Raw genomic sequence first — 22,996 nt, 5'->3', positions numbered from 1 at the left:
TCCGATGTTAGTTTATGCAGCAAGTATTATTCTACTGTCTATGTAGCAATTATTCTACTCTTTTGAGTAATAAAGCATGTCCTATACCAAGGGCCAATATCTAAGTAGGAGGCTAAATAGGGAAATTAGACAAAAAATAAAGCTTATTCTTCTTTGTGAATTCCTGGGGAGAAAAAAATCTCCCAAGCACAATGGGGATAATCTGATTCAATGATGAGGAATTTGGGAGAAAGTTACATAAATTATTAATCATAAGGAATAAAATCAATCTCTCTTTACTTTTCAGACAACAAAACTACTATCAAAATCACTGCCAAGAAAAAGTATGTACAATGAAATTCACTGATAAAGCAACATATTAAGGATATTTTCTAATATTTTATTAGAGAAAAATCTGTGTATCAGACAACCAGTGAAATCATCTGTTGACATTAGTCAGTTGCTCTCTTTGCCTTTTTCTCTAACTTGACTTTAACTCTTGGTTAATCTTGAGTTTTGCAGAGGTCCAAAGTTATTGTTAAAATAATTATTGTTAAAAAGGGTCCAGAATTACTGTTATTGGCCCTTTGGGCAGGGGGCTCAGGAAAGCAGATTCGGGGAGCCTTAGGAGGTTTAATCATCATGGTAAAAACATCAAATACCACAAACCCATTCCATAAGGGAAGGCATTAAGAGAAATGCCTTTGCAGACCACTACAGATCTGGCTCAGGGGTGAGGATCCTGCCCCTTGGGCAAGGGAGCCAGGATGCCTAGATCTATCTCAATTTTCCTGGGAGTAAGAAGAATCTTAGGGTGGCTACTCCATCAAAAGAAGTGACCTGGTCACCTGAGAGCTACAACTTGGACTAGGCACAGATAAGAGGGTAAATTTGATGAGCCTCAAGTTTAGGGCTAGACAGAAGAATCATGAACAAGAGATGGGTTCAGGAGCATAGCACATTCACACACTGTTTCACACATACACCTGCTCACTTTATAGAATGTACAACAAACACAAAGACCTAGATATACTGGCACCAAAGGGATATTTTTCAGTTTAACGGTATAGTAAAAATGAGCTGAAAAGTCATATTCCGTTCGTTACTTTTCACTTCCTTAAAAACTTTAGGAATGGCCCTATTTTATATATCTAGAGTGGAAATGCTTCTTCTAAGCTACCCTAACAGCAACAGTGTAGGTTGGCTGTACATTATCTCTGGTAATAAGAAAATAATATATATTGAAATTCTTAGCTCATATGTATTGGAACAGATTTAGGCCAATTCAGACCAAAAAGGTGAGTAATTTACCTATTAATGTTTAGATGTTATTCTTAGAAGTGTTTGATTTAGGACATGTTTATTTAAAACAAGTGTTTTTCAACCATATGCTGTCATCCAAAACTATGTTTTTTAAACTCAATAGCCCTTTCCTGGTCTGGGCAGTAGGTGGAAAAAATGCATTAAGAAAACTAGATAGTGATGTTTGCATGACATTGTGAATGTACTTAATGCCGCTGAACTGTACACTTTAAAATGTTAAAAATGGTAAATTTTGCATTGTGTGTATTTTCTCACAATAAAAATGCATTAAGAGATTTTGGAATTGGAGTGGAATAAAGTGGCTTTTCCCTGAAGTGGCCCCCAAACCTTCTTTAATGGGTCAGAAGAGAGTATGCTATATACAACAAGGTGTTAACTTTTCTTCGAATGTTTGCCTAAACCAGAACAATCTGAGAGCTAACTTTGGAGATAATTGAGAGCAACAACCACATTATAGAGAATCTGGTGCCCAAATGCCAGGATATCAAACAATGCATAGCTAGAATGCCAAGTATCCGGCCTTTATCGCCACTGAGTTGTATCTACAGCCTTGAGAAGTAGAGTTCCTGTGGAAGGTACACACTCTTGGTCTGCTTGTCCTGAGGGTAACAACAACTTTAAAACGAATACTATTTTATTATAAGTAAGAGGATTTTTATGTTCCCAAAGTGTATCTGCAATAAACAGGTACAGAGTTTGGCAGGTACAATTTGCATCTACCCCTGCTCTAGTTTAAGCTGTGACGGTGAGCACAATTAACCACTGAGAAAATGGTCATTCAAGTCTGGTCCCTGGCTTTCTACTTCAGCTCATACTGAAGGAGACCCAAACTTCCCTCCACTGCTCAGCCTTCTGGCTCCTTGAGTCCCAGTTCTAGCTCAACTCTTTTATTCTACCGAAATTAATGTGTTTCTTTACTTCTTGAGCTGTCCTCTGCCTCCCTATCCAACACAGTTTGCACTGGTAATCTCTTTTGGACCCAAAGCCTGTTCATTTTTCCTAAATCATCAGTGCTAATTGTTGCCTATCAATTAAACTTTGACAAGTAGCTGTAGTCATTTGCATATATAAACACAGTCAATTGAAAGAGGAAGGCAGCAACAGGCAGGCCACAGAGCCCACAGGCTGACCCCTCCACTGTGGGGCTTTATTTTTCACCCTCACCTCCTAGCTAAACAGATGCCTAAGTAAAAGGAGGCTATCTCCACCAAGGCACATAAATGTTTTGACTGCAAATCTGTGTCATGAAATACTTTGATAGAGGTAATCTGGTCTGTATTTTAAAGAAATATTGCTTGGATCATAAACACAGTCTTACTTCTTGCCAGAGCATTTGTTTTCTATAAGCCTAGACACCGTCTTGGCTATTTTATTTTTAACCAGGAAGCCATTTATCCTCAACAATAAATGCTGAAAATAAAAGCTCCAAGGGATTTTGAATTAAAAGGAATCTTATTCAAAGAATATCTCACAGCCATAAAGAATAAATCAACTTGAAATTAACCTGATGGTCTAAATAGATCCTTTCCTATATTCTCTCTATACACCATAGCTGGATTCTAGCTGTGCACTGTTTGATATAAGGAATTAAAGGTTAGTCCCTGTCCCTAAAATAGAATAAATTCATACGTGATTTCCCTTGTATCCCTGCTCGCCTCCTTTCCAGGTAACTTCTGAAGAATTGAGCAGTATAATTCACAATATAATGACCTGGGTTGTGGCTGCAGTGACCAATGTATTATACCCAGCCATCACAAAATATGAAGAAAGATTGCGAAATAGTACATACCCAATGCCTGACGATTCCACCGTCTCTTCAGATAGTCCAAGTTGCTATAGCACATGCAGCGAAAAATTGCTGTATGAAACACGTGAGACATTTCAGGCAAAGCCCTGTGCAAAGGCAGCAGACAAGGTAATAGAGCAACCGGCGGCACCTTTAAAACCATCTTCTGCCCATAAAGAAAGAATCGTTGTGGGAAAAACATATCACAGGGAAGAAAAACCTAAAGCCTCTGAACCTAAATATAATGAGACCTCTGAAGCCCCCAAGTGTAAAATCTGTAAATCTGATAGTCACCTTTTCGCACCAATTAAAACAGGTGCAAAGAAATCTAAAGATGCTACCACTGAACCAGATGGCTTAGAACGCCCACTGTCTTCTGATGATAAAGCAAAAGCCGTAAATGAGATGCAGGAGTTAAAGAATGTTTTTGTTAACTGTAAAAATCAACTGAAAGAGGAAACTAAGTTGATTTTAGAAAATGTTTATCATGAAATGGTGTCTGAATTAACCCAGACCATCCCCACCCTTTCCTCTGTTACTGCCAAAGCTTTGGTTGACCAAACTGACACTGACAAAGGAGACTTGCTCTCCAACGTTGATATCTCCTCAGCAGCTGCTGAAATTATAGAAAACGTGCTTGAGAAGCTACAGGCTGCAGTTGAGAAAAAATGTACGGAGGTATTTTCACAAGAAAACTTGTCAGTTCACTTTAAATCAGACTTAACAGCCAGTGGAGAACATTTCATTTCTCCAAAAGAAAAAACTTCAAAAGCTTCATTGGCTTATACTTTGGAGAACATGAATGATATTGCAGAGGATATGGTTCATGTGATTTTAGAAAAGCTGATGGCTCTTGCATCTTCTACACAAAATGAACTTGCTCATCTTGAAATCTCAACTGAACCTGCTTATCAGCAGCACAGGAAAGATCCAACAACTACGTTCCTTCAAAGAGCCAGCAAAAGGAAATTCAGTGCTGAACCCCATGCAGCCAATTTGATTGGCAAAGAAGAGATACAAAATTTAGTGTCAAATATTTTTTCCCAGTCCTCTCTGGTTGGTTATATAGAGGAAGCAATCAGCACTATACTAGGTTATGTACAAATTGGACTTAATAATGAAAGGCTCATTGCAACTGAAGAAACAGTGATCATCCTTCAGCTACTTGATGATATCTTGGCTCAGCTACCTCGGAAACCACAGAAGACAGATGTCCAAAAGAGAAGACACCCCAGACTGAGCAGTCCCTCCAGCACTGAAGAAAAGAACAGACTTGCCAGCACTAGAGTAGCTAATGGTCCTAGACATGGATGTCCACTTCTACCAATTAATGTTCCTGTCATGGTCCTTTATTCTGAAGACAAAAATGAAGAAATAGACAAAATTGTGGAAAATGTACTGATTCCATCTATCAAAGATGAAAAAGCAAAATTACAAGAACAGGTTCCTGATCACTGGTTGACAAGGGAAAATGCTGGTTTTGAGTACAAAAGAAATATGAACTTACTTACGAAGGCTGCTTATCAAGGCAACGTAGCATTTCACGATTGGGAATTAAAGAGTGACCTTCCAATGTTTAATACTAAGGACCTTTTTAAGGACAAACCATGTTTGAATAAAGACATTTTGCTTTTCAGCCAAGATGAAAAGCATCAAATACAAAAATCCTCAGAAAATATAATTACAAGTATTTTAGCCCAGATCCTCGAAGACATATCTTCTGGGCCCTCTAGTCACATAGATTATAAAACCAGGAAAGAAGCTTCACTTCTTACCTCAGGAAAGCCACAAGATCTGTCATATCAACAATGGATGGACCAGATGTTCTCTGTGTCAGAAATCCATACAGTAGCTCAAGAAATTGTAGATGCTGTATTAAAAATACTTCACATAGCTTCTAGTCACATTTTCAGATATTCAGCAGTACATCAAACTTCTCTAGATGATGCTGATGTACCAAAGAAAGAGCCATTAGAAATATGGTTTGAGAGTAAAAAGGAGATGAAATTTTTATCTGCACTTGACATAGACCCTACAAAACATCCCTGGTTAGAACCTAGAGGAAGTGAATCAGCATCCGAACCTGTAGTTCACATTAATGATAAGATCATTGATACAATTTTTAAGAAGCTGAACTCATTTATTTGCCCCAAATTGCAAAATTACTTCAAACCAGAAAGCCATGCTGCCCATTTTAAGCCTGCACCTGGCAAGAAATCTTTGTTTCACTCTCACCTTAGTGCTTACACCACTAAGGTGGTAAAAATTGTTTTGGATGCTATCCAGAAAGAACTGAAATACAACAAGAAGAATCTAAATGTTAGGAAGAGTGGCCTTCCCAAGAACTTTACAGAAACAGGATGTTTTGCTGACACTGAACAGGTATTAGACTCTGTTGTCACAAAGCTAAATAACGACATTATGACAAGTTCATTAGCCACTTGTATTTGTGAGGTATTAAGTGGAAATACAGATAAAAGCAATGTTCTACTCTCTGCAGATAAGCTAAGGTCTAAAATCTCACATGGAACTGCTGACATTGATCAACAAAAACTTTTGCCTTCTCATTGTCCTCATTTGCAAGGGGAAGTCCACAAACGTACCAGGTCACAAGTATTAGATAGAATTCGAGATACCTTATATGACATGTTATGTAAGCTCATAGGAGACCATCTAAATTCTCCCCTGTCTGATGAGCAAAACAGAGAGTGGATCAATGAGAATTTGAGAACAACCACTACATTGCAGTCTAATATTCAGCTCATGTCTCATACAATTCTAGAAGATATCATTACAAAATTATGTAGTGGTGAGATGGATTGCATTTTCACAAATCCAGAATTTAAAGCTGTCTCAGAGTATGTTGATACTGACAGCCTATCATTTACTTTGCTTATTGACGAAATGAGCAGATGCTCTGACATAATCTCCAGCATGGTGTCCAGTGTGATCCAGCCAGGTAGTCAAGAGGTGACTAACAATACAGGAAAAATTGCTGCTCCCAAAACAAGGACCACACAAGAAAAGCATCCAAATAAACTGAAAGTCAGGGCTTCAGATATCCTTGAAATGGTTTTTGCTAAATTAGAAGGGTTTGCCCATAGAAATTTAGAAACTTTGGGCACTATAATCAATAGAAATAAAAAGAGCAAAAAGACATACTGGGAAAGTGAAAGTACCAACATTTGTGCTAACACACACAAAAAACGACTGCAGTCTGCTTTATATGTGCATGCAAAGAAAGTGTCAAGTACTATTTTGAAGGCTGTTCAAACTGAATTAAATGTGAGCTTGCCAGATTTGGAAACATGTATAAGCAAGCCACTACAAGAGAAAAAAATGCTTAAGAATCTAGTCAATTTAATTTTAGATGCAGTGCCAACAGATATGTTTAATGAAACTGAGCCAGAAGAGAAAGGCATTGAAAATTACCGATATAGGCCAATCTATGGAAATTTTCTTCCTGGAGGAGCTGACCCGGAGTCATATCTAGAAGACCCTGCAGATACAGAGAAAGAAAGTGCTGGAGAAGAAAGACCACCAAAAGAAGAAACTAAATCAGATTGTTTTAAGCAACAGGAACTAGAAAGAACATTAAAAATGTTTGAAGTAGAACTCAAAGAGGCACAAAAGTCCCCACTTGTGCCCATTATAAGAAATATTTTGAATGAAATTTTTCAGAATGATTTAGTTGCTCAATTAAACCTGCTTCCTCTCCCCCAGTACCATTTATATGACATTCCTCATGCTGGTGATGAGCCGGTTGCTCAAATACCTGTTCAATCCCTGGATAACATAACGGATTCATTAGTGTCTGAAGCAGATGTCGCTGTTGTTGCAGATAATGTTGTTAGAAGCATATTTCAAAAACTTTATTCTGCTGTCATGACAGATGGAAATGCAAATGAAAATAGGTATAACACTATCACCTTTCCAGCAAATTTCTCTCTTCCTGAACATGCCAGTGGAGGAGAGTCTTCTGTTTATTCTACCATACTGGACAGAAATCCATGTACACTTCAGTCCACATTCAGTTTTAGTAAACTGACCAAAATAAATGTAGTTGAAGATATTATACAGTTAGTATTAACAAGTTTAGAAACATTTACTATTTCGAAAGTAAAAGCTCTCTTTTGTCCCCATATCAATTTCACAGTTCCAATGGCTTTACCTTTACAGCAGGCTGAGACTGCTTTAAGCCAGCCGTGGTTATCAACCAAAGATTCATATTGTGATGAGCAATTTTCCTATTGCTCAGTGGATTGTAATAAATCAGGAAAGACTACCTCAATATGTCAACTGACTGCCTCTAAATTAAATATGTATGCAACAGAAGTGGCTAGACAAATTTTACAAGGGATCAAACATAAGTTAGATAAAGAACTAAAAAGTTCATTAACTCATCATGTTGTGGTTTCTGAAAGTATTCCAAGTCAGATTGTTAACACAGTGTTAGATATTGTGTCTACTAAAGGCAAATATGAAAAAAACATATTTCACAGAGAGATTGATACAGGTTGGTCAGAAGATATTGTTGAAAAGCTGTTCAATAAAAGTGATTATCGAAAAAAACTTCAATTTCAAATACTAGATACCATTGAGGGTATCTTAAGTGACATCTGTGAGAAAACACTAGATGAGCATAATCTCCCACTTGTTGCATCCACTCTTAAACGTAATGAAATTGGGAGACATTTAGAAGCAAACTCTGAACTGGACCCCAACTGTGCAAATAAGGCTATTCCAACGCTTTTAGTTTCTAAATCGTGTGTTGCTATGATTTCCAATGATATGGTGAATATTGTTCTTCAAAATCTCACTTATGCTGTCATGCTTGGCATAAATGCAAAGGATTCTATTTCTCCAAGATTGCCCTTGACATTTTGTGGTGCACTTCCCAAAGCAGAGTGTCAACAATCTCCTGTTAAGAACTCAATGAATAAAAGGAAAAGGGAGAGATTTCTATTTGCAAGAAAAGGAAGAAACGTACAGCTGAAATCAGCTTATTCTGATGATAATCAGACAACTATATTTAAGAAACAAGACACCAAGCAATCTGCTCCTGACCCATGTGAGGAAGATGCTCACTTCATTACTAAAACTATTTTGAATAGATTGAAATCTTTTGCCACAGAAAGAATAGATTTGATACTTACTCTTGATACTCAGACTAGAGGAAAACCATATATTGGTCCAAAATTTCCAAATTGTAAACAAGATGACAGCATATTTCTTGAATCAAACCAAATGCCATCAGATGTGACTATCCTGAAAATATCAACAGCTAAAACCATTCTCAGTCAAGAGGTCACAGATGACACATTAGCTAATTACAAGGGAAAACATGGACCTGCAATTCATATATCAGAAGCTAGCCTTAAGGAATATGCTGACATAATCGCCAGTACCATTTTGATGCTTATAAAAAATGATGTAGACCTAGAAATCCAAAAGATGAATTCATATCCAAACAATGCTTCATCCCAAGCAAACATCATTGTGAGTGAAACTGTCAACAACATCTTAAAGAGTTTACAAGATAAAATATCTTTAAAGGCGAGTAGTTCTTACTCAAAGCAGAACTCCAGCCTTTTTACACAACCAGCTGTACAAAATGAAATATTGCCAGGTCAAAGAAAGGTGGAAGACAACACTGAGCTGTCTCTCTTTTCAGAATACCCAGATCAAAACCAAATTATATCAGAAGCAGAATATCTGAGAATGGTTTTGGAAGAAATATTTAGAAATGTAGAATCTGGACAGAAAAAAACAACTGCTTTGTTAAGTGCAGTTAAGGAAATTTTGAAGAAGATATATCGAAGGGTAATGGAAGACGTAGACAACAGGCCTCCGTTTAACGAACTCCCCTACTTTACATCTGATTCTAAAATTAAAGTAGCAGCAGCAACACGAAAAACAGCCTTGCAGTCACATATAAGCAGTGCTGCAAATGACACAGTTGAAAGTGTTTTCAGAAAAATGTTCTCTATAGTTACGACATGCTTATGTGAAAACAATGAGACCAGGGGAGAATTGGACGCATCTGGCAGTGATGAATTACAAATGAATCCATCGTGCTTTAGGGGGCTGAAACAAGCAGAAACAAGAAGTATTCTCCCTGATCATGTGATACCTCAAGTTTATCCTTACACAGACATTAGAAGTGTCACTTCATCGGAAAACATCTTATTGCAATTTTCCCCATTGCAAGTGGGTGAAGAATTGGTCCAAATGGTTCTCAAAAAGATCACAAATTTTGCTTTACTGAGTCTAGAAGAGAGTTTGTCCCCTAAAGTTCAGTCTGATGAAATTCGATCTCTGAGGCCAAGCAGTTATAAAGTTAGTCCCAAGGGCAGCCCTATGGCAAGTTTTAGAACAAATTTTATAAGAAAATCAAAAGTTACTTCTTTGCCTAAATTTAAAACAAAACCACAGCAAGGACCTAGTGGTGCTAAAGCCAAAAGCAAGACCAAGTTAGGTCCTGAAGAGAAAACTCTAAGAGGCAGCTGGTCCAAGACTGCCATTGGGCTGCCACACCAGCTATCAACAGCAGATGCCAAAAACCCCTTGGTGAGAACAAAACTTCCCACTGCAGAACTAAAAATGTATGCCAAGGATATAGTAAGCAATATTCTGGAAACAATTGTGAATGAATTTCAAAATGTGAGGCACAACGGAGCATTGGTAAATGTAAATGCTTTACCTTCTGATCAAATTGTGACAGCAAGTGAAATAGTTAACGCAGTTTTGCAAGGATTATATGCTACAAAGAACAACAATTTGGCCAACCCAATAAAAGGCTCATACTCAGACCTCAAATTTTCACAGAGCAATTTTAGTACAATCTCTCTTGCAAATCCAGAAACCCATTTCTCTTTGGAGAATGTTTCTCCAAAGATAAAGAAAATCTTTCCTAAAGAGGATATTTTTAAACAAATGTTTGATAAATGGCAAACAGAATCAAGTGACATGGAAAATGAAAAATATAAGCTACTAATGATAGCTGAGACTGTCTTGAATGAAATTTCAATGAAAGCAAAAGAATTAGAACAATCTGTTTCATTTTTAAGTTTGTCACCTCTTGGGGCTTGTGAAAGCAGGTACCATAACTTTAAAAGAGCTGCATCTAGAGCTGAGTGTTCCCAAGCTCAGATTAATATATTTGGCCAGGAAATTGTTGAAAAGCTATTTGGAAAACTAGAGTTGTGCTTCTTGGCTCAAATGTTCATAACAGATAGTAAAGAAACGTTAGAAAACAAGAAAGAAACTACTGCTAGAAGTAAATGTGGTTCCCTAAGAACAAAGAGCCCCAACAATGTATCCACCTATAACACAAAGTTGAAAGACCAAAAATTAGGGGGCACTAGCCACCAAATCGCTCAAGATATCATGGAAGGGGTTCTGAACATCTTTGAGTCATTTGCAGACCTACAGTTTAAACATGTCTTTACATATGCTTTTACTGAAATTGTGAAAATACCTATTGAAAACTTTTTTGGTGTCCAACAGAAACCATTAATGAAAACAATTTTGCCCAAGTTACAACCCTTAAATAAGTTTCCTGATGAATCTAAATCAAGTAGTATGATTTCCCAGGAAAACACACAGAATACCCTTCAACAGCTTCACTCATTTCATTCAGAATTGCTTACATATACTGCTAGTACTGTCAATAACATGCTTGGTATAATTAAGAACAAGCTAGACAAAGAAAAATGCCAAGTGGAACCATCTTTGATTAGTGTTTTTGAAGAAAACATTGTAGCAAGTCAGATCATCAGCACACTGATGGACCAATGTACTCACGTCTACGAGTTGATGATCAAAAGCTATCTAAAGGAGAATCTGTGCCAAGGAGCCGAAAACGCCTACAATGCTAACTGGCCTGAATTTGCAACTGGGATGGGAATGTCCACTTCAAAGTCAAAGGGAGTTAGCTGCAGGGATGATCCTCCACAAATCCCTGGCTTTCTGTTTTATTCAGAGGAAGATATGAAAATAAAGGACAAGTCTTCCTCAAAGATACCTTTGTATGTCAGATACTCTGCAGGAGATAGAACTAAAACTACAGAGCCAATGGAAGGGCTTGAATCAGAACTTAAACCATCATATTCTAGAAGTGAAACCCAATGCCTCAGCCACTTTGATCAAGCCCTGGAAGGAAACAGCTCTCTCCCAAAAGGCAGTGTCTTACAAAAACCATCTCAGAAATCCAGTGACTCTGTACAAGCAGCACTAGAGCACCCCATGTCCTTCAGAGAAATGGAAGAAGGTGAAAATCAAAGAGTGCTTCACTATGAGCCCCCCAAATCAATTGTTAAGCCAAACCAAATACAGACAACCATTTCTCCACTCAAAATATGTTTAGCTGCAGAAAACATCGTCAATACCATGCTGCTGACTTACGGCCTTTCAAGTCAAACCCCACACACTAATGAAAGTACAGAAACAATGAGGCCATTTTTTGTATCAAAGGCAAGGCCTTCATCTGTAATGTCTGAAGAACAAAAAGATGAGGAAAGCTTACTTAAAATGTGGGGGAAAGGAATCAGCTATAAAACCGGAGAAAAAAACAAAAGCCTTGGAGCAAGTGGAGCAGATTTCACCTTACTGGAAAAGAGGAAAAGTAGGTACCCAAAGTTAGAGAAAATAGTAACTCTTGAAGAGGTTGAAGTCATTGCTTTTTCAGATCAGGAACTGGGACCACATGAAATCTATCTAGTAGCAAGATATGTTACTACATCTGTAGTCACACATTTCAAGAACTTCGAAACAAGAGGTGAGTGAGGGATGACTTATAAAGAGTTGGCATCATTTTAGAGGGAAAAAGTCAATGATAATTTTAAGAATTTTGTTTTTAACCCTCACATCCAAGAAGCTGCATTCACTGCTTCTCCGAAAATAGCCTTGGATTTGGGGTGGCTGTTTATCTACTTGTGTAGTTTGTCAACTGGTCAATATGCTAAAATGAAAAAAATGTTACATATTTACATAATTTTTATTTGAAGGAGCATTGTTCAGTTTGCCCTATGTGCAGATGAGATTAAATGGGCACAATTTAAAGTTGGATATTTTGGTTGGGCATGAGATATGACTATGAAATGATGAGACTGGTTGTCTGGTTTGGGACATACAACTGCTCTAAAGGCAGTTCCCAAACAGAAGTTCCAAGAGGGTTTTTTTAAGTTCTTTTAAAAAAACTTCTTACATTATAGTTAAACCTCATGCATAGTTAATTGACTGTAATGAGCCAACTTCTTTTTGAGGTATGCAGTTAAAGTCTTTGTGCATATTGATGATAGAGTTTATAAGAAGGGTGGTCTTACACTTCATGTTCTATTGTTCATGTTCCACCGTTCTGATTTAAATTCTTTATAGGAATAATACTCTAAACCCATGCTTACAAATACAATATCTGCACTCCCTTTCTATAAATGTTTACATGCATATATTGGGTTGAACCATATGAAATAGCCATTTTTGTATGTCAAAAACTCAAACATCAGCAGTTTCATTTGGTTCAATTTACTATATACTGTATAGTCCCAAACTGGATAATTAGCTGAACAGCCGAAAATGTTTTCAAGAATTACATGAGGTCTCTAGATATCACTGGAGTCATTCTAGGGCATTGCAGCACTAAAGCTGGAAACCACTTCTCTGCCCCAGGATTTCCAGCTTCTTAAAGCAACATAGCTATCCAAGGAAGAAACCAGCACTTAGAGATTTGAATTCTACTGGGCTATTTTCTTAACTTCTCAGCTGAAATAAGTTCCACAGGTGGGAAATAGAGTTGAAGAAAACCTAGTTCCTTTCTCGATGAGGTTTTTCTATTTCATGAGTGAGGTACACCCAAGGTGGAGTTCACATATAAAATATTTCCAAGATTTTGAATGGTCATCGTTTTTCCTTAATGCATGTTTAAAATAGTAATGCTTTCTGTTTTAAGGTCCTCTTGATGAAAAAGTATCTATTGCTTCCACACTGTTAAGGAAGAAATATGAATCAAAACAGCCTCTAAGAAGCACAAACAGTGATTCTTCACTTAAACAGTTTTGTGAACATCTCGCTGAATTGGTTATTTTCTATATAATTTCAAGCATTTCTGATTGCACTGAAGATGGTGGAACAAAACAAAACTCACTAGAAAACCAAGATGCAACATTTAGCAAGGTTATTTTAGTTTATTCCGAAGTGTTTGAGAGTCGGTCAATTTCTATCAGAGGGCTTGCATTAAGCATTTCTGAAATCATTATTCAAATCCTTTGCAATAATGACATTTTAAAGGCAGACATTACACAACAAATGGTTTCTATGAAAACAAAATATATTTACTGTGCAAGAACAGCTACGGCTGACTTTGACAATCTCTTTCAAGATCTCAAGGTAGGAGTGATCCATGTTCTGTGCAAAGAAATAGGAATAAATCATCAGCCTGACAGTAATGGAGGAAACAAATCACTTTCCATGCTTAAAAGCCATAGTTTGCCCATTCACAACAAAACCAAAACAATGAAAAGACAGACAGGCCCCAGAGGTTGGAAATCAGCTCCTACTCACCGAATTAATCAAGTGGTACAGAAAAATAAACTAAATTCTCTGGCATGTAAGTTAGACACTCTGGTTGGTAGCCTAAAAACTCATGAATCTAAAGAAGTGGTCAATAAAGTTTTCAATATTGTTTTCGACTTGTTTTCGCCCGATGAATGCCCAAATTGGGATATGGATTCTGGTAAAACAGCAAGAAAAACGTTCCTATCTTCAAATATCCAGCAAAGTCATAGAATACCTAGAAATGACCTAGGGCTCTCCCCAAAATCAGTTTTTCTTCTGAATGCTGTGTGTGAGAAACTTATTAGAACACTTTTGGAAGAATGTACAACCAACAGCTTCCTTACAAATGGTACGTTTTCTGATGAAATACCGGCAGAACATCAACTGTTCAACATACTTCAAAATGTAGAGGATTTTTGCAGGGGAACAATGGACTATGGCTCACCATTTGAAGGATATGACATGTTAGACCTTTGGGAAAATCTGGCAGAAATAAATCAAGAATCTATGCTTAGTATTATTTCCCATAGCTTGGTAAAATCCTTAATGGAAAAACTGTCACATGGTGTAGAGCAACCTCCCGGAAGTCCACCATTTACAAACAAGCATTTAACGTACAGGACAAGAGAGAGACTTCCTAGTTTCCCAAAAGCACAAAGACCAGAATTAAAAGAATCAAGGCACGATAAAGTCTCTGTAAGATTCATGAATTATGACAGCAAGCCTTTGATAGGGCCATTGAATAATCTCAGGGTGGTTCGCTCCAAAATGCAAGCCCCATTTGGTAAGCAATTTTCAGGAAAATTTGCTTGTCTACCTCCTCTTCAAAAACCAGGTAAAAAGCAGGTCAATACAGCAACCCTTCTTAACATGCAACCTCCAGGAGGCATGAGCACTGGAGTTTACTCTGCCACATTTCTGGAGGAAATAATTGCAGACATTTTTCTCAATCTCTCTACCTCACTGCAGGGCAAAAATGTAAACATCACTGAAGCCCAGCTCAATGAGATGAATGTATTAGATGTCAACTCTGTGGTGAATGAGTTTAAAAATGCCCGAGTCACTGTTTTACGGGGTGTTGAAGAAAGGATATATTTTCCACCAATCTATAAAGAAACTGTTAGTAAGATTGTTGACTCCGTTTATAATGATGTTTCATGGGAATATACATTAAAAGTTACCTGTGGCAGTCATCTGGCACAGGCTACCACCTCAATAGCAGAACAGATAACTAATGGCATATTGAAAGAGAGTGTAGACTACCAACTCCCGTTGTGCTTTGTAGGGAAGCTCATGCCCAATTCATATTACCCTCTCAAAGCTGAAAATATACTACAGAAACTTCAAAACAACCTGAGAGAACTTAATTACCAAGGTCTACATTCAGCAAGCTATACTACCGTGTTATCACACTCACTTTTAGAAGATGTCATCAGAAAGCTGTTAGCTCAGCTCGTTTCTCCACCCAGCGAGGCTTCCTGCTTGGGAAAGAAATATTTAATGACTTCGGATTTTAATGAGATATCCACCTGTATAATAGATCAGATTTTGTTAGCCATTTCAAAGCATAAGATTTGGCTCACTAAATATGATTATCAACATCTATATACAGAAAAAAACCTTCAAAATATGGTGGAGTCTGTTTATAATAATATTTTGCAGATGTCTGACTCTCTTGTATCAATACAGAAAAGTATACTAAGCCAAAGCCCGATTATGGTTGACCGAATGGCCAGTCTCATTATTCAAGAGATTATTGAAAATCATCTTCAACCATTCTTGTGTGGAGCGGGCTTACCTCGTTTAATGACTCCATTGGATGAAATATCAAATATGGTTACAGAGGTTCTCAATGAAGTCACAGAGTCACACAGACCCCAGAAGCCATCATCATTAGGCATGGACTTTTATCCTAATGCATTTGTAGAAGAAATTGTTGTCAGACTGTTACCAAAGATCTTCAATCGAAGATATAACACTGAGCGTGAACTGGATAAAATGACCCCCAAAATAATAAACTCAATTAATGACCATTTTAACAAAGCTAAAATCTGCATTCTTCGTGATGGCCAAGAGCAGTCTTTCACAACTGTAGATATAGACACTGTGGATGAACTTGTTAATTCAGTTTATGAGAATGTTCTGAAACAACATGAGCTGGCCCCTGAGGTTGATAATAAAAAACTCATAGACAGTGATATTTTGGCAGAAAATATTACCAATTTAATTGTAGCAGCTATTTCTGATTATCTTTTTCATCCGCTGTTTTCTGGGGATTTGTCAGCTTCTACCTATGCTACTTTAACAGCAGAGAACACTATTCAGAACCTCTTTAGTGGCATCAGTGAATCTACCAAGCCAAGCCAGCATTTATCTCCATATAACACCTTACTGCCCTACACATTTTTAGAAGACATAATCAGAGAACTATTATCTAGAATCTTTCCTTCTGTATCTAACATGGTTCCATACAGTGAAACTGCAAAAGATAGATCAGGAATTAATTGCAGTGAAATCTCTTCAAAGCTAATCAGTGATATTAGGATGAAAGTTTCCCAACATGAAATTCGATTTTCAAAAGATGAAGAAACCAAATCTGTTTACTCAGAGGAGTATGCTCAGTATCTCGTTGATTCTGTATTCAGAAGTATCTTACAAAACTCTGGGTCTCAAGAAGCAGTTGAGCATGATATCATAAGCAGTAACAGTGTTCTTATTGATAGAATAGCAGGTTTTACTATTAAAAATATCTGTCAACAACATCTCCATCCATTTGTGTATGGCAGCACATTACTTCCTTCATCATACACATACTTTGATGATGTGAGAAGGCAACATTTTTTTGCAAGTGTTTACTCCTCATCATTTTTGGAAGATGTGATCTCTGGGGTTTTAGGCAACATATTCCACAGGGTGTTAGGTATTGTGCAAACAAAATCAATAAGAGATTCAGAAAAAGAACTGCTGGAAACAGCAGAAAAACTCATATATTTGATAACAGAAGAATTCTCAAAAGCTCAAGTTAGCATCCTAGAAAATACTGTGGAACAACTGTGTTTGCCACGAGTAGACAGAGACATAGTAATCGAAATTATTGACATGGCATATAGCAAAGTTTTACAAGAATATGAACTGGAACCTGATAAGGACTTTCTCAGTGACACAAAAACATTGGCAGAGAAGGTAACTAAAATTATCCTGACTGAAGTTTTTGCTTTCCAAATTCACCCAGATTTCATTGCACACCTGCCTTTTAAATCATATTCAAAACTCAATGCCGATGTTTTGATAAAGAGAGTTCATTATGCTATTAGTAAATCAAGACTCAGAAGACAGACTTGTACGAGATATACCACCATATTATCACACACACATTTGGAAAAAATTGTCACTCAGGTTTTATCTCAGATAAGTCCTTTGAACTGCAGTGATGAAGAACCAGACCTTTTGCAGTCAGAGTTCAGCAACACAGTTGTGAGACTGATCGATGAAGTCAAATCAATAATTTCTAAACATGCAATATGCATTATTAAACATGGAAATGAAAAACAAAATGTGATTTCAGGAAAAGATGTCCAGGCTATGGTTGATGCCATTTATGCTGATATTTCTCATTCAAATCTATACCAGTCTCTTACAAAAGATAAAAAAGGCATAAGTAATATACCTGTTACAAAAATAGCAAGTTATATAATAAAAGAAATATTTAACCATCATCTTGAGTTATTTTTATCTGGAGATAAAGCTCTTCCCTCAGGTACAGTGGATCAAACCTCTCAACAGAGAGCAATAGATCCTAAACAAAGAGAATTATCTTTCATTGTGAATTCAGCTGTCTTTTTGGAGGAAGTAATTTCTGAGCTTTTATGCAAAATCCTTTATGTATTCTCACATAATGTCGTGGCTGCCGAAAACCCACATAAAGCAGAAGTCTACATTACTGACATTGTTACAACATTAGTAAAATCAATTGTGCTGGAGTTCACCACATCAGAGATTTTAGTTTCAGATCACTTGGATGAAAATCTTTATTTTTCAGAAGGCTATAATGAAATGGTTACAAAAATTGTCAACCTAATTTATGAAAAAATATTAGATGATTATAAATCTCTGGTTCATATTTATAGAGCTATACAAAGTGATGCTGTCAGCTATGGAAAAATAATATATCATTTGCTGTTAGGGGAAATTTATGACTATCAAGTGGAGTCATTAGTTTCGGGAGAATTAGCAACTTCTTCCTATTCCTCCCTCCAAGAGGAGAACATCATCAGAAATGTGCTCGACACCATCAATGATGATAGCCACGTCTTGCCATCATGCATCACTGTATTGCCCCATGCCCTTTTAGAAGATGTGATTTACAAGCTTCTTGCATATATATTCCCTTCATCTGAGACTGAAACTGAGCTAAATGAGGAAGAGGTGCCACCAGATTATGAGTTTGTGAATGCAGCTTCAAACCTGACTGAAGAAATTATAACAGAAATTTCAGAACATGAGATTAGACTTGCCGCAGCAGAGGAAAATGTAGAAAATATGCAATTGGGAGCAACTGAGAACTTCATTGATTCCATATGTAATAATATTATGAAAAAGTTTAAATTCAAAGATGAAGCACAGAAAGATACATGCAAAAAGGGAGGCTCATTCCTCAGGAGGATAGCTGGTTTCATTATGAAGGAAATTGTGGACCACCATCTGCAGCCATTTTTATGTGATGAAGAATCATCTCCCAATGACTTACCCAAAAATGACCAAGTCATTGAACCCTGGAATCCCAGTAAAGAAAAACTACAGTCCTTCCCACAGTCTTCTGTGTATTCTGCTACATTTTTGGAAGATGTCATAATTGACCTTGTTCACAAATTTTGTAATCTTCCAAGTATTGCTGAAAATCCTAAGGACAAAGAGATATCAGAAAGAGACTTCATGGGTACAGCTATAAAATTTGCCAACGCCTTGATAGGGGAGTTTAGGAAAAGTGAAATTAAAGTTTTAGCAAATGCTGAAGAAATGTTTTTGTTTCCACCAATAGATAAAGAGACAGTCAATAAAGTATCTGATTCTGTGTATGACGAGGTCATAGAAATATATGGATCTAACAATGTTCAGAAAGATGATAGAAGTGACGTTGTTATAGAGATGATTGCTGCTTTAGCCAAGAAGGCAATCTCTGCTTTCAAGATTCAACCACTTTTTTGGGGAGACTGGTCTTCTACCTTGTTCTCATTTCTAGCTGTGGATGACATCATCCAAAGATTTCAACACCTACCATATAAAACCTTTACAAGGAAAAATGGAAGCTTTAAGGGGAACCCAGTTTCTTCTGTAGAACAATCATCTATGCTTACTTCTCTAACTTCAGGCCTGAAAGACAAAATGGAAACTTTGGAAATAGGTAGAGGAGCATTTAACGGAAAAGAGAATTTCAAAAAGGAGGAGACATCAATGAAGACAGGAAGCATCCATGAGCCAATCTTTGCCACTATAACTAGCATTACAAAGAGCAAAGTAACTACCCTAGGATCAGAGTTAGCTGAAAGTGTGGCGAATAAAAAGAAAGGGGATGAAAAGAAAAGGGAAAGTCTAATTGGAAAAGGTAATGAGAAGGTACCAAAAGTTACCAGTGCAAAAAGTAAAGATACTCAGGGTCCAGATGTGTGTACAGCACTTATAAAGAATGAAATCAAGAAGAAAGATAGCTTGGCTAGAAAAGACAAGAAAAGGCAAGGTGATGCGGTGTACAAATGTCTTTCACCAGCTACCAATGATACAAAAGAGAAGGTTGTCTTGGAACCAGATTTTAAAATAGATGATAAAAAGAAGAGTGACAAGAAAAGAGAAAGTTCATTAGAAAAAGAGGATAAACCTTTTGAATTACCATCTCTGAAATCCAAGGTGAGAAATCGAGAGATCCAAGGGAAGATGAGAGATTCTCCAGCTTACAGAGTTCCATATGACAAACAGATCTTGCATCCTAAACATGTCCAAAATGTCACTGAAAGCATTGACAGAAATGTTTTAGAAATATCTTCTATCCAAGAACCAGTAGATAATTCAAAATCCCAAAATCCTCTAGGCGATAAAGCAGCATCTGTAACTCAAGCAGATGGCAAGGATTTTGCACAGCCTGCTTCAAGGAATTCAGCTAAACAAAATGCTCCTGAAAAAGAGGACGAGAATGAGAAAAGTAAAGATAAAGAGATTAAAAGTAAACCTAGTAAACCAGACAATCCTCAGAACCCGCCAGAAAATAACCCCGGGATTTTCCCTGCTAACTTTTTAGAAGTTATCTCTGAAATAGTTAAATTGATTTTTTCTTCCTCACCAGGTATAGATGATACATGTCAAAATGTAACCAATAATGTAAATCAGGCTGAGCTCTATGACACAGCTATGAAACCGACTGACTCCCTCTTAAAGGAGGTTTCAGATGCTCAAATTAAAGTAGTAAACCCAGATCAAGGAAGTCAGCTCCTCTCACCTGCTGATAAAGTTTCCTCACTTCATAAAGTAACTCTCAGGCAAAAAGAACCATCTGTGGATAAAGCACCTCCCGAGAAAAAATTAATTATGGATAAAATACCACCCATGCATAAAATGGCACCTGCAACTAAAACACCTTCTTCAGATGAGGCATCTTTTATGGATAAAATACCATCAATCGATAAAACGTTAGTCAATAAGATTGCTCACTCTTCTATATGCAATATTTTCCAGGAATATAGATCTCAAGATTCCATTTGTAAGGACATAAGTAGCAATGGTGAAAATTTAGCAAGAAAGCTAGCTAATGCAGTAATAGAAGAAATTTTTCAGCATCAGCTAAATTTGCCACTTTATGATGAGGTTCCAGCTTCAGTATGTTTGCCTCTAGAATCTAAGGGGGTTATGAAAAAGGTTCATAAAGTGGTCCAAACAGCCTGCAAAGAATGTCAAACATCATCGCCATATACCATAATGCTGCCTTACGAATTTTTAGAAAGTATAATTTCTTCTCTTCTATCAAAAATTTTCTCAACGGTAGCCAACACAAAAGCAGAAATATCTGAGGATAATTTGTACCCAGAACTGGATTTCCTTCAAATGAAATTAGTAAGTACAATTATGACAGAGATCTCCAACGATGAAGATATGACTATAGAGTATGTAGAATCCTTACATCCTAATGATTATGAAATTATTCAAGTAGTGGTTCAGACTATTTATAATAATCTCTTGCCACAATTTGGAACTCAAGAGTGCATACGAAATTGTGTCAAGAGTGGTTGCAAAATCCTTTCAGAAACCATAGTTAATTTAGTTGTTCAGGAAGTAGCTGGCAATCAGTTGCAGAACTATTTTTCTGGAGAGCTAACACCACATCAATGTACAGAAGTTGACAATGTTGTTGAAAATATCCTTAAAGATGTTATCCAAACCGCTGAAATTCCCCAGTCTCAGCCATCATGGGCTTACAAACTGCCTTTCAACATAATGGAAGAAATTGCTATAAATTTTTTGTCAAAGCTTTTATTTGTGTTTCCAAAAGCAGATAAGGAACAAAACAATTCTCTAAATTCTCAAATGCAAAAAATAATCTCAAAAATCTTAAATTCATTCCAAGAATATATCTCTAAAAGTCATATTACAGTAGTACCAGAGGCCACAGAATCACCCACTGTATCTTTAGCAGACAGTGCAACTATTGAAAAAGTAGTTACTTCTGTCTATAACAGTGTTTTAAAGCGCTCTGGCTCCCATAGTTCAATGTATAAAGATTTAATGGGTAGGAGCAATGTCCTCTCTGATACAATAGGATTTTTAATGGTGAAGGAAATTTCCAATTCAGAATTTCATCCTCTAGTAGAGGAAGAAGCATCAAGTTTCGAGTTAGTTCTGGAAGCTGTCAAAATTACGGAAAAAGTCGTTAAGATTATCGATGACCTCAAGTTGAAGAAAAAGCCTTCATCTGAAAAAGAGGCTGTGTTAGATGCCAGGATTTTAGAAGAAACACTGGCCTTCTTCTTGGCTAAACTAATAAAGTTGCCAAGTGCCTCAAGCAAAGATGCTAAAAACTTATCAAAGCCTGAGTTAAAAAATATTGCATCTCAATTGGCAAAATCTGTGGCAGCTGAAATTTCCAGAAACAACATTAGCGTTGTAACTGCTAATCCTGAAGAAAAGTTTTTAAGTCCAGAAAGTATAGAAATGATTTCTCAGATGGCTGATTCTGTTTATAATCATGTACTACAACAATCTGGAACACACGAAGAACTTTATTATAACATGAAAGGTGCAAACAATGTCTTCCGTAAAGAGGTCGCTTCTTTAATTATCAGTAAAGTTTTAAATTTTCCGGTAGAAACAATTAGCCCAAAAGACTCATGTGCTGTTCTCTTTGGCGATCTGGACATTGGTCGAATTGTTGAAAAGGTGCATGGGAATACTGTTACAATGAAACGTGAGCTAGAGCAAAAAGCGTTAGATCAAGATTTAAGTGAGGAGGAATTTCCAATTAAAATAATTCCTCACCATAAGAAACGACCAATCAATATTGATCCAGACATTGTTGCAGAACACTTAGGTGTTATTTCTATAAAAACCCAATCTCTTGAGAAACTGCAGATGGAGTGCTTAGCTAGAACTGGACATAGCATCGAAGCACTGAGAAGAATGTCAGCAAGGGGGAGCAGTTACTCGAAAGACGTCCCTGATGCTGGAAAGAGAAAGAGAGAAAAGCGCATCTCTTTGGATGAGGCCGGACGACTGAATGTAAAGCCCTTGGAGGTTAGTGTAAAAGGCAGTGGTGAAAAGAAATGAATAGTTAGTGAGGATTGGTTGTCCTTCTGTGATTTCTTTCCTCCAGTAGGTCTATGGGAATGCATTTGTAAAATATAGTCAATTTTCTCTTGCCCAGCCCAGTAGAATTGGACACTCTGATTCATCCGATACAATTCTCTGCTTTCCTGGGACTTATCCCACCAGCAGTGTGGCTCAGTGTAAAGGGGGCAGGCTAGTTTCCACTAGGCAGTCAGACTGAACTGCCATTTCTTGAAGAATGGGAATACAGGGAAATACCCTTAACAGCAAATAGGACTGATAAGAATTGTAGTCCTCATTTGGCAACTGGGAAGAAATGCAATTTTTACGATCCTCACAGTTCTTTCATAGATATACTATATGGGTCCAAAAGGGCCAGTTAGAATATCAGCTAAACCAGCCTCTATTAGAGATTGAAATCCTCAAACTTAAGGCTCCATAGTAGTATTGTTTTTACTTAGAACATTCATCAACAAACATTATGCTGCAAACTCTTCAGAGTTCGTTTCTTCTTATTTCACTTTCACTACATAATACTTCCTAGTTTGC

At 37.0% G+C, this 22,996-nt stretch overlaps 1 protein-coding gene and 1 long non-coding RNA gene across 9 annotated transcripts in view; one reads left to right on the top strand and one right to left on the bottom strand.

The window, feature by feature from the left end:
- The window catches only part of LOC139081101 (uncharacterized), a 92,943-nt gene extending 77,370 nt beyond the window's left edge, over positions 1–15,573 (bottom strand). The window contains exons 1-3 of the long non-coding RNA XR_011536077.1: positions 15,441–15,573; positions 15,060–15,120; positions 13,424–13,492 (exon numbers count right to left, since the gene is read on the bottom strand). This is a non-coding gene — a long non-coding RNA (uncharacterized lncRNA). The remainder of the gene's footprint in view (positions 1–13,423; positions 13,493–15,059; positions 15,121–15,440) is intronic.
- The window catches only part of LOC103564817 (fibrous sheath-interacting protein 2-like), a 79,656-nt gene that overhangs the window by 42,512 nt on the left and 14,148 nt on the right, over positions 1–22,996 (top strand). For 2 of the 8 annotated variants that reach the window (XM_070605380.1, XM_070605381.1), the window contains 3 exons: positions 287–323; positions 2,969–3,217; positions 22,253–22,414. In XM_070605380.1, coding sequence (XP_070461481.1) covers positions 287–323; positions 2,969–3,217; positions 22,253–22,414 — 448 coding nt within the window. Of the gene's footprint in view, positions 1–286; positions 324–2,968; positions 11,868–13,037; positions 22,415–22,996 lie in introns of all 8 variants that reach the window. The other 6 variants (XM_070605378.1, XM_070605379.1, XM_070605382.1 and 3 more) reach the window with 3 other exon arrangements.

This window comes from Equus przewalskii, chromosome X (assembly GCF_037783145.1).
Source record: "Equus przewalskii isolate Varuska chromosome X, EquPr2, whole genome shotgun sequence".
NCBI classification, from domain to species: Eukaryota; Metazoa; Chordata; class Mammalia; order Perissodactyla; family Equidae; genus Equus; species Equus przewalskii.
The sequence above is the reverse complement of the archived record's forward strand: the minus strand, read 5'-3'. Positions and strand labels throughout refer to the sequence as shown.